This window comes from Vulpes vulpes, unplaced genomic scaffold, assembly GCF_048418805.1.
Source record: "Vulpes vulpes isolate BD-2025 unplaced genomic scaffold, VulVul3 u000000698, whole genome shotgun sequence".
Lineage (NCBI taxonomy): Eukaryota > Metazoa > Chordata > Mammalia > Carnivora > Canidae > Vulpes > Vulpes vulpes.
This window is the reverse complement of record NW_027325792.1, coordinates 309229-321964: the sequence shown is the minus strand read 5'-3', so window position 1 is coordinate 321964 and position 12736 is coordinate 309229. Positions and strand designations below refer to the sequence as shown.

Here is a 12736-nt window from a genome sequence, read left to right as displayed (position 1 = left end):
AGGCTAATTGCCAACCAAGCAAAGAGTTCATTTTTGCCTGCGTTCTTCCAATGAGGATACAACTAGAATGAGTGCTGGTGTTGGGGGAGGCTAAACTCCACATCTACCCATCTTAGGTTCTCCCCGGGGGGACTCATTACCAAGAGGATATCATCAAAAGAAAAAATTTATAAAGGTTTGCAGTGCACATCACACCGAAGAAATCAAAAATAAAGAGGAACTCAAAGCAGCAGCTTAAAACTGTCGGCTTTATAGCGTCTTCAGCAAAGAACAATAATACATTTGTAGAAAAAATGATAGCCTAAAGAAAAGCAATTTTAGACTATCAAGGGCGGCATACTGGAAAGGTAAATATATGGGAAGACATTAACACTAAGATTTGTTTCTGGATTCCTCTTCCCAAAAATATATATACATATATATTTTGGGGTGGCATATCCCAGCTTCCTTCACAAGGCTTTATGCCTCGCTCTAAGGAATCCCTGCTGAGCCAAGCTCTAGTTATTGGTATTTGAGTTAAATTACAGTTATAGGTGGAATGGGTTTATGAGTCATTTCATTAGAATGTTTTCAAAAGATGTGCCCTTAGTCTCTTCTTTGACCAAAAGTGTGTGCAGAAGCCCCATCCTCTAAGGGATTGTACAGAATGTCTGGAGCTCTGTAGAGTTGGTTTTTTCCCCCCTCCTGAGGAAAGCAAGATTACTCTTTAACAGTTAAAAGCGTTGTTCCTATTAGGGATAATGTAACACCACATCATCCTTCCTATATAGTACAATCATTATGCATACACTATAAAAACAGACTGCATGGTGACTAATTTTCAAATAAACCCATAGACTAAATCACAGCATATATAAATCATTTCTATCTCAACTGCTCACTTAAACCTGAACAAATTTTCTGGAAGCATGTTAATTTTCCTATGATACTCCTTAATATTTCTTGCAGAGCTGGTTTGGTGGTCACATATTCTTGCAGTTTCTGCCTATCTTGGAAGCTCTTTATCTCTCCTTCTATTCTGAATGAGAGCCTTGCTGGATAGAGTTTTCTTGCCTGCATGTTCTTCTCATCTAGGACCCTGAATCAATCCCGCCAGCCCTTTCTGGCCTCCCAGGTCTCTGAGGAGAGGTCTGCTATTAATGTAACAATTCTCCCCATATTCGTTAAGAATCTGCTGCCTCTATCTACTTTACAGATTTTCTCTTTTTCTATAGAATTTGCAAGTTTCACTATTAAGTGTTGAGGTGTTGAACGGTTTTTATTGATTTGGGGGGAGGACCACTCTATCTCCTGGGTCTGAGTGCCTATTCCCCTCCTGAATTAGGGAAGCTCTCAGCTTGGATTTGTTTAAATATGCTTTCTGGCCCTCTGTCCTTCTGGGTGCTCTCTGGAACCCCAGTGATACGTAATTCTTCCTTCTGAAGCTGTCATGTATTTCCCTTAACCTTTCCTCGTGGTCCTTTCATTGTTTTTCTCTGTTTTCCTCAGCTTCCTTCCTTGCCATCAAGGAGTCTTCTGTGTTGCTCATTCTTTCTTCCAGCACCTTATGCCTTGCCATTAGGACCCCCAATTTGGATTGCACCTCATTTAATTGATTTTTAACTTCAGCCTGATGAGATCTTAATTCTGCAGTTGTGAAGCCTCCACCCGCCCCGGGGGGAGGCAGGACCTCGGCCGTGTCCCCCGGGCCCTGGGCTCCGGGGCCTGTGCTGCCTGCACCGCGCTCCCGGGGCCGCGGCGGGCGCCCGAAGGCAGCAGGTGCAGCGCCCCGCCCGCCCGGAGCCCCCGCCTGCCCCCCTGCTTCTCCCCGAGGCCCCGCCGCCTGCGGCTCCAGCGCTGTCCCGAGCTGGGCCCGCGGGCCTGGGGCGCTCTGCCCCGGCCGTGCCTCGTCTGCTAGTGACCCCGGGAGCCTGGGGACTCCGCCGCCCCTCCTGGGGTTCAGCCCGACACCCCTCCTCTCCGGGGCTGGGCTCTAGGGGCGCCCAGGCTTTCCCGCCAGGCTGGAGCCATCTCCTCTGGCCTGCAGCTCCCCACCCCCCACCTGCCCCAGGCTTCTTCCTTCCTTTCCCTTTCCCTTTCCCTTTCCTTTTCCCTTTCCCTTTCCCTTTCCCTTTCCCTTTCCCTTTCCTTTTCCCTTTCCCTTTCCCTTTCCTTTTCCCCCTTTCCCCCTTTCCCCTTTTCCCCCTTTCTCCTTTTACCCCTTTCCCCCTTTCCCCCTTCCCCTTTTCCCCCTTTCTCCCTTTCTCCCTTTTCCCCTTTCCCTTTCTCCCTTTCCCTTTCCCTTTCCCTTTCCCTTTCCCTTTCCCTTTCCCTTTCCCTTTCCCTTTCCCTTTCCCCCTTCCTGTCTTGTCTTGTTAGAAGCCAAAACTTTTCTCTCTGTAGAGTTCCGGCTGTTCTCTCTTTAAATCTCAGGTCACATTCGTAGGTGTTCAGGATGGTTTGGAAGTTCTGTCGGGAAGTTGGGGACCTGGTGAGGTGAGGACCCTACTCCTCCATCTTCATAAATCCCCTCTTTCAGGGTATTTGAAAGACTGCTTTGTCTTGTCCTCCAAATGGTGCCTCGTAAAGTCTGTACGCATATTTCAATGTAATTAAAAAATAGAGCCTTTTCCAGTAGCTGTTAAAAAGAACATCTCAGTTATTTTGTATCAAAGGCAATTTCATGCACTTTTTTTTTTTATAAACTGCTTATTCAGTCAGCATTTTCCAGTGCTCCTGAGAGGGCAGTGAGGTGCCAAGTGATTGGCCTATAAAGCTGCTGGCTAAGGACAAAGTTTCTGCTTGCACTCCGGACAAGTGTCTGGCGCAAAAGCAGATTCCATGGGGATGGATGTGGGGCTGGCCAGGCCGGCCACTGATGTGGGGTGGGCTCTTGTTCAGAGGGGTTTCCAGGTCCCATTCCCCCTTTCTGGTGACCAATGACTGAAATACCCTTTGGATTGTTGGACAGTCCTAACTTTCCTAACTCCAGCGACCTCAACTTAGTTTTACTTAATAGCTGGTGTTTAATATTGTCCTTTGTGGTTTTATGTTTCCTCCCTTTTTTTATTGTATAAGACTCATGGCTTTCACATCCGTTTCCATGTAGAGGAACTCCAGCTGGCGACTAGACTGCGGGCAACCTCACTGAAGGAGAGAAAGCATTTTGGGGGCATTTTTCGAGACCATGTGGTGGATACCCGACAGTACTTGGAACATGTTAGAGAGTCCACGACAGGTATGCTGGCCATTAACGACCCAGCCTGAGGGAATTGTTCACGTGAAACCTGTGCATGTTTGTGTTTAAGAGTGTGTGTAAAACTTCATCCCATCACTGTGAGTGGAGGTAACCTCCCAATCTGCTTACGTTGTTGTAATGGCACCTGATTTTGCAGAAACAGAGACTATTAGAGAGTCCTAGATGGACTCTCCATTTTTCTCTTCCTTTTATAGCCACTAAGACAGAATGACCCAGCTCTTTGAATGCACTGAGACTTTAGATAAAAGAAACCTAAGCATAATTACAACATTTACATTATTCTGGCTCCCCACCCACTCCCCCTGTTGGAAGCCTTGTGTTAGAGATCTTTCTTCTGATCTCTTGTTAAATATTTTAATCTTCTATTTTAACTCTCTAAATGTCTGCTTGAGTGAGGACTCCTCTAAATGGATGATACATACTCTGGACATCAGCTGTATGTAAATGTTTATGTGTTTGGTGGTTAATATCCTTGTTTGGCCTAACTTTGGCTTTCAGTATTGGGATGTCCACATTATTTAGGTACAGTCAGTCTGCTTGTTTCATTATTGACACGTGGATTCATTTTTGTAGGCACGCTGGGTAGACCTGTAAATCTCATAACTCATGAATTCCTCAATCTTTATTCACAAAGAAACAAGGAAACTTTGCGAACAAAGGTGCACTAGGTGGTGAGGTTGGTTTTCTAGCTTTGGCAGATAAGAGAGAATTCAAGGAGTTACAGATATTTATAGCAAACGGAAAGAACTTAGAAAAGTATAAGCTGGGTTTTTTTCCTAAATTATATTAGGAATCCAAAACCTAGCTACTTGGAAGCACTGAGAGTACACAGCCATTCAAGGGGATGGTGCTATTATGGCATCATCCCCACTTGTGCTCCACGCTTAGTACTTACTTGTTTAACTTGAAAGCATGTAATGAGTGCTCATTATACAACTTGGGTATACATTGGTAAGACTACTGAGTTCTCTGTTCTTAAGGAACTTGCATCCTTGTAGCAGGAAGAGAGATGGCAGACAAGAAGAAAGCATGTATTGGGGAAAATCTATGCAGATAATCAAGAGGTGTTATGGAGAATGTCTGGTGGCTTAGACTGCTGGTCATAGAAAGCTCTGAGTAGCTGGTATGTGACTGTCAGAAAGGAGCAAGCTGTGTGCAGATTGGTGAGAAGAATTGTCTCTTACACCACTTTCAGGATGGGCATGATGTATCCAGATCCCAAACAAGGCTAGAGTGTCCTGTCAAGAAATAAACCCAGTTGTGGGTGGGCCGTGTACAGGGTTGAAGGATATGAAGTCAGAGGAGGACGTGGGAGCCACATTGTATAAAGTTCTGTCCACCTACACTCATTGGATTTTACCGTTAAGTGAGACTATACAGATAGATGAAATGGGGCACTTTATTTTACAGATGTGCGTCTAATGTACAGGGAATGTATGGGTACAGGGAATATGCGGGTAAAAAGGGAGGCAGGGACACCAGTAGGGAGGTGCTTAAGTCCATTTAGATCAGTGATAATGGTAACCTGGATTAGAAAGGGATTGGAGGGGGCAGATGGGAGGACTTTTGATGGCTCAAATGTAGTGAGTAATGGTAAGAGGAGTCTCTGGCTTTATCTGAGGAAGTGAGTGGAGGCTGGCATCACTTATTGCAATGGGAGATTCTGTGTGAGGAGCTGGCTTGGGGATTGTTGGGTTGACATAGCCTCTGATGGAGTTGCAGACAGGGATATCAGGCTGATATTTGCTTGATCATTCTCCAGATTTTACTTCAAAGGTCATTGGTTGAGACGACCTTTGAAATGACTTGAGTAGTCTTGGGATGTCCTGGTGGGAACTCAGTGTAATAACAGATGGCAATCTAGTTGTGTTGTCATGAGATCTAGAAAAATCCTGAAATCCATAGATGAGCCCTTAAAAGGAAAGCACAATCCTGGCTTGCAGAAAAGCTTTCATAGTAATGCAAAGTGGGACAAGGAAATTCCTGTGGAGATGCAGAAGTTGGTGTTGTAGGAGATCCGTCTGGGATATCACAGGACAGCCATGAGAATTAATAGTGTGTTTCTCAAAGTTCTCGACAGAAAGAATAGCTTGTACAAAGGCTGTGCTAGTCTCAGTGGTGGGAGTGGTGATTGAGGCCCTAAAATGATGCCATGATTCCGCACACATGTATATACATATACTTGCACAAGCTCCTGCCTTAAGACTCTAGAAGCAGGGGAACGGAGGTGAATCCCAGCTGCCTTTCAAATAACTACAGAGAATTAATAGTAGTAGTTCAGCTCCAGAGGTAAAGCGCCATGAACACTGGATTTGAAGTCTTCTTGTCTCTGGAACTCCTTTGACATTCTCAAGATACTTAACCAATCCCACCAGAATTCATGTGGCTAACTGGTGACTGATGAGGATCTCACTGGTCAGCATGGAAGGATCTATGACAGACCATCACTTTATGTGGGAGGGGAAAGGCACTTTATTGTACAGGAATTGCAGCCTAGGGATAGGAGCTTCTGGATAGATGTCTTGGCAAATGCCTTTTCCTGGCGGAAAAGTTTCGATGATGCAGGAGGCATGTTTGGAATAGCTGTAGTATTGCAGCTGCAAGGAGTGACCAGGTTTGTCGTCCCCCATTAATGTGGGAATCCTCTTCAAAGTTCTTAATTACATCCGTAATTTTTTAAGACAGTACTATAGTGAGAAATATGTAATTCAAGGCTTGGTCCTGCATTTACCTATAGCAAGTCAAAGAAGGCTGGTGCAGTGACCCCAACACAATGTTTATGAGAGTCTTGTTCTCCTGGGCCATGTGTGCTTACAGGGAAAAAAGAGGTCATCCCTGGGACATCTAAATTAAGAGACTATTAAGAGTATCTTTAACGTGTTCTTAAACTTGGGGAAATAGTCTTCCTAGCACACCCCTGGGCCTCTGTTGGTGATCCAGACTTTTTTGTACCTATTTAGGTGACTTGACTAGGCTTTGCTGACAGTCACACCAGTGTTCTTTCTCACCTCTTTTGAGCAGCAGTAGAATACAGAGGTTACCGACCTAACTCAGCCACTGTTGATCAGCAAAGGCAAATGGAAAAAGAGCCAACAGGACGTACCCCATAAGCCTATAATGCTGGTTCCTGAGCTATGCTACCTGACAGGTACTTCAGATTTATGCAGTCCTCATAGAAGACCACCCCTTTCAAGCCCCAGATGTTATGATGTAGAAGTACAGGCTTCTCACAGTACTCCATAATGACCCAGAGCTGTGTTCTCTCCATTGGCTCTTCCTCTTCCAGATAAAACCATCAAGACTTCTTCACATACATATCTATTCTTGCTTGTTTAGCTATATCTTCTTAACTTTTTAAAGGTCTATCAGTTAAAATGCTAAAAGATTACAGGGTGATGAGAGACTTGGCTCTTCATATGAGGTTGGATCCAGAAAAAAGGCAGCACGAATTACGGAAACTGATGAATACTATACAAATGTTAAGTCCTATTTTTCTCTGTATGTGTTTGTGTGTGTGTCCTGAAGTTGAGACTCGTGCAGAACTCTTGATATCTCAGATTCTCCAACTAAAAAACAACAGGTTGGAAGAAAACGACCTCTTGTGGGAACAACTCTATTTGTTCCATGGATACAAAGTTAGAGGAGGTCTGGAGGGGAAGAACAAAATAGAAAGACCCTAAGCACAAATGTGAGAGTAAGGACATGATTTCAGAGTACTAGAGACCCTCTCTCTGCAACATGTCAATACAGAAGACAAACAACAAGGCATCTTAGATTAAAGGAGAATTTTGCAAATGGATCATCATTTTTGCTTATTTCCTTTGGTTTGATTCTGTGGGAATATTTTAACTTTCAGAAATAGGGAGGTACAACGGGAACTTTGACTGTGGGATTTGAAGTTTGATACCAACTTCTTGTCCTTCTCGGGAAGGATCTTGAAAGGAGTAAGAATTTTTCAAGGAAGAACAGTGGTAAGACAGCTTCAAAATGGTCATGTTCTAGTTACTCATGTAGTCATTTGGGGCCAAATGAATAATAATGCAGAGGAACTAAGTCAGGTCAGTAACTCACTGCTCTCTCTTCTTGGGCTGTTTGTCCTTTCTCTAGGGGAGAGCGAGCAGGTGTTCAATTAGAAAGCATGTAACATCCTTGGCATATAGTAAACTCTATAGTTTACCATGGTTGGAGTTGTGGACATCTCTCGTGGCAAAACAATCTGCCAAGTATATCCTTAAGAGTCAAATAGCTAGAATCCAAACAATCCAGAGTAACCCATGATAGAATCCCAGTATTACTTACCACTATCTTAAGGAAAGAATATGTAATTCAGTTATGACCAAAGTTTAAAATTGTAACGTTTCAGTAGGAAGTAGCAAAAATTTGCAATAGAAAGGCTCTTTGTTGGTATTTCTTTAAAAACTGAAGTCTTATACTGTGTCTTCCAGTTTGACTCCCATCCACAGTTTGCAGATTGGTCGAGAGAGACCGGAAGTGGACCCTTACTCAATGTGAAGTCACTAGATCATTGGCTAATACTCTATCCTACGAGAAATTATGGAGCGGCCTCATCCTTAGTACAGAGTCTACGGAAAGTCACACCCACCATGGGCATAGCTATGAGAGAGGCAAAAATGTAAGTAGAGCTGAAATTAAGATCTATAACAACCGATCTTCAAATCGGAGGTAAAGTGGAGTCAGACGATATTAAATTATAGGAATTGGTCACTGTATTAAAACCCTGGAGGTTTGTAAACAAAGTCTAATCTATTCCAATTAACTGTAAAATAGGCTTTGGGGATATATAGTTTGTGGCTATTGGGATACATGCTGAGGAAGCCAAAAATTGAACTTATTTTTGTTTTAAGAACAAACTTTCGGGGCACCTGGGTGGCTCAGTCAGTTAAGCATCTGACTCTTGGTTTTGGCTTAGATCGTGCTGGGTGCTCAGTGGAAGTATGCTTAAGATTCACTCTGTCTGCCCCTCCCCTTATGTGTGCATGTGCACAAGCTCTCCCTCAAATAAGTAAATCTTTCAAGACCATTAGTTAAAAGTAATTTTTTTTAACATTGTACCTTGTTTTTATGTGGTGCTCCATTGGCTGCATAAAACGTTTGTTACATATTTACCTTTTGAATACAGATGATATATACTTACTTTCTAGACTTGAAGTAAGTGATACAGTCCAGTCCTATACAACTGTCTTAGAAAACCATGTTTCCTCCAAAACACAGATGGTAAGTGTCTATTTGATAGCACTTCCTTTAAAAAAAAAAAAAGATTTTATTTATTCATGAAAGTGACGGGGAAACAGGAGAGACAGTAGAGACAGAAGCAGGCTCCATGCAGGGAGCCTAATGTGGGACTCCAGGATCACACCCTGGGCCAAAGGCTGGCGCTAAACCACTGAGCCACCCCGGCATCCCATTGACAGCAGCTTCCTGTCTTACTTTGTAGTGTTATAAATCTCATCTGTTTAATTTTGAGTGGTAGACACTCAAAATCTATCTCAAGTGCCCTTTCTTTGGCAGGGACTTGTCTTCAATTTCTGTCCTTTCCTGTCTCTGAGGCTGTCAGCCTGTTCATGGTCTCTGACCTTTCAGCCATGTTCACTGGAGAGTGGGCAGACACTTTGGGAGAAAGTGGCCTCAATTGCTGAGATCACCTCTCTGGGTCCCTACTTCTTTCCTGTCTTAACCTAATAACTCTTTATGACCTTGTTAGACTGGCTGAGCCCCAAACAGGCACAGTCCCTGTGTTTTCATCAGTTTGAACAGCTCTTCTTAGGAGGAGACTGGCCTATGCTATTCCAGAAGCTGAAATTGTAGGATACGTTAGCTGATCACTCTCTGAATACTACTCAGAAATCATCACAGAAAAAATTAGAATCTAGGTTTTGCAATTGTACTTAAAAGCTTGACTTATTGAGCTATTGAAATATACATAAATATGTATATTTATATATGTGTATATATAAATAAATGGAGGTGTGTGTGTGTGTAATCTGTACCCAAAAGATTAGGTGCTTTAAGAAAAGCATATCTATAAGTTAGTTTAGCCTTCATCTTTAAGTGATCCCAAAAGGCATGGAGAAATCCTAAGCCAATAATGGACTGGTGTCATATCAAAAACACACATTGACTGCAGTCTATTACAATTAGAAATCAACCATATACACTCAAAAACCAAAGAATTACTTGTAAGTAGCAATGAAATTAGAATAATATCAGAAGAAATTGAAAAAACTTAGATCCTATAAGTAGTATGTATCAAAATCTGTATAACAGCAAACTAATAACGACAGAGGCCCTCTGGCCCTTGATGAGTGCATTGGGAGTGAGGTCTGAATCTTAATGCACTAAGCGCAGTGAACCAAAACAAAGTAGAATGAAATAAACAAAAAGCAGAAACTAAACAGAATGACAGATCTAAAGCAAGAAATGTTAAAACTTGGTGTTGTCAAGATTGAAGAAAACAGTCTGAGGGAGGCTTGGCAACATTAAGAACAAGGAGAGTTCATGATTAACGGATTTGCTAGAGGTTAAAGAAATATTAGAAGATGGGGCACCTGGATGGCTCGCTCAGTCAATTAAGTGTCTGCCTTCAGTTCAGGTCATGACCCTCAGGTCCTGGGATCGAGTTCCACTTCAGGCTCCCTGATCAGTGGGGAACCTGCCTCTTTCTCTCCTCCTGTGATAGCTCTCATTCTCACTCTCTATCAGATAAGTAAATTAAAAATCTTAAAAGAAAAAGTAGAATACCATGGGCCTAGGGTGACAGTAAGCCTGAAATGCAGTCTTTAGAAAAAGAAACAGTGTGGTGAATTATAGGAAAAATAATTGCAGATGAAATGTAAAAAAGAAGTACATAATGCATTTGATAGAATTCCACATTCATTCATGTGAAAAAATTTTAAAATGAGAAAGGAATTTCCCTAGTCTGATTGAGGATTATCCCCAAAAAATCTTCCTAGAAGCATCATCATGTTAGAAATAATACTTTGAGGATCTTCCATTATAGTTAGAAAGCAACCAAACAGTAATTGCTCTTTCTTATGACCCCATGTCCTGTTGGAGGTCTGAGCACGTGTTAGAAATCTTGCCCTGCTGCCTGTACATCAGACAGTTTCTATAACTCCTGAGCTTATTTGCTTAGGGGTAAAATGGGGATACTAGTCTTGATCTCAATAGGTTATTGAAGAATTAACTGAGTCAAGTACAATGCTTGGCAAGTGCTCTCACATAGCACCCATCATGTAAGGGGTGACGTTCCTGATGATGGTACGTTTCAGTCTGTGCTTGTTAACCCTCTGTGTCAACTTCATGATAAACTCCTAGAAACAGAATAGCCAGGATGTGAAGACTTTGCAAGTGCAAGTGATTCATGCATATTGCCCATGCCTGGCTCCTAGGCTCTTTCCTCTTCCATATGCTCACCTTCACCATTATTGAATGGAATGGGATTCCAGACCCTTTACCCTCCTGGGCCAGCTGTGGATTGAATGAACAGACTCTGTTCCTCCACCTAGGTAGTTTGCTTGACGTGACATCCACTTCTCCCATTACTGTGGTTTCATGTCCTCGGTAGTCTTGTTGTTGCTTTCTTTCAAGGTCCTTTGCGTGCTGTCCAGTGAAAAGAAAGACCTGTATGATGGCATAAAACAATACCTGTGTGTCAATTGTCCGACCCCAAGCCAGTGTGTCATGGCACGGACCTTAGACAAACCCCAGACGCTGATGACCATTGCGACAAAGATTGCCCAGCAGATGAACTGCAAGATGGGAGGAGCCCTCTGGAAGGTGGAGACAGGAGTACGTTGGATTTCATTGCCTTCTCTTTATTTCACTTGTGTTCAGTGGAATTTAAGACTCAACCATCTTAAACGCAATTGCTTAATTGTGCTTCTATTGTGTTCTAACTCAATGTCTTACCTTTTTAAAAAAATTTCAGTTACAGAATGCGATGTTCATTGGTATCGACTGTTTCCATGATACTGTAAATCGGCGGAAGTCAATTGCAGGCTTCGTGTCCAGCATCAATCAGGAATTGACGCAGTGAGTGGGCGTAGGCAGACATTGTGTAGATGGCAACTAGCTGTAGACCAAACAGGAGAGGTGGGCCTAACTAATGTTTGTTGACGAGGGCCATGGGCAGGGTATTCTCTTCCTCTTCTGGCAAAGTTATGCTCCAAATACATTTGATGTGGAAGGGTCTATATCATTTTTCTGTTGCTGCTTAACAGATGAAGACAAACATGGCAGCTTAAGAGGACACTCCTGTGTCTGCGCATAGGTCTGTCAGGCAGCCATCAGGTTGGCCATGTTGGCCAAGCCACATTCTCCTCTGGAGGCTTGAGGTCCTATTGCAAGTGCACATACTTGTGGCAGAATCTTTTTGTTTGTTTTGTTTTGTTTTTGTTTTTGGTAGATGAAGGACAGAGGTCCCCCTTTCCTTGCTGGCTGCCAGCTACAGGCCTGTTTCAGCTCCTGGGACTTTATCCATATTCCTTCTCGAATGCCCTGCTCCCCCAGAGCACACAGTCCTTGTTCTGCTTCAAATCTCTCTTCCCCCTTCTGCTATCTTGCTTTTTCAGGGGGTTATGAAATTAGATAGGGTCCATCTGGAAAATGTCCCCTAAAGCCAACTGTGACATAGGACATAATCACAGGGGCGATACAATAGTCACAGATTCCAAGCGTTAGATTTCTGCTCACTGGGGGCTCTGATGATCAGTGAGTCTCCCCATTAACACACGGGGAAGGACTCAGGCCCCACATGGGGAAGACAGACCTAGGAATACAATCAGAAGCCTATAGGTACAGGATCTGCTCTTCACAGATCTATATGTAATGGATCTGCCGAAGAACATATGCTTCCATATCTCATGCTTCTCCCTTGCTCCAGGGATACTTTTGTTTTCTGTGCTTAGAGTAGAACCTACCTTCAAAGGAGTTTGCACATTCTTCAGTTTAGTTTCTTGAGCATTAGCACGTGTATGACCATCACCAATCACTGTTATGCTTCCTGAGGATTGTGGCCCCCTAGGTATAATTACAGAGTATTCTTTAAGGGGGTCCATTTTTATTTTCATGAATGGCTTCAACTTTTCCAGCCATATTCTAGTTTAATATAATATTGGTTTGCTTTTTTTGGTGGGAGGGCATGTGGAAAATAATGTTTCAATCATGGGAAGAAATTAAGCTCTCATTCAGTTCATTTTTTTGAATTTTTAATTCTTTTAAATTGGAGTTCAATTTGCCAACATACAGCATAACACCCAGTGCTCATCCCGCCAAGTGTCCCCTCAGTGCCCATCACCCAGTCACCCCAACCCCTGCCCACCTCCCTTTCCACTACCCCTTGTTTCCCAGAGTTAGGTGTCTCTCATGTTTTGTCACCCTCACTGAGATTTTCACTCATTTTCTCTCCTTTCCCTTTATTCCCTTTCATTAATTTTTATATTCCCCAAATGATTTCATTCAGTTCATGAATAATGTTGA

The 12736-nt window shown here is 43.0% G+C and overlaps 1 protein-coding gene across 3 annotated transcripts in view; it reads left to right on the top strand.

Annotated features, from left to right (window-relative positions):
* The window catches only part of LOC140597368 (piwi-like protein 1), a 96577-nt gene that overhangs the window by 79910 nt on the left and 3931 nt on the right, over positions 1-12736 (top strand). The window contains exons 1-6 of one of the 3 annotated variants that reach the window (XM_072745621.1): positions 3091-3217; positions 6260-6386; positions 7684-7871; positions 8401-8473; positions 10847-11047; positions 11187-11290. In XM_072745621.1, coding sequence (XP_072601722.1) covers positions 7843-7871; positions 8401-8473; positions 10847-11047; positions 11187-11290 — 407 coding nt within the window. In that variant the 5' untranslated portion in view covers positions 3091-3217; positions 6260-6386; positions 7684-7842. The other 2 variants (XM_072745620.1, XM_072745622.1) reach the window with 2 other exon arrangements.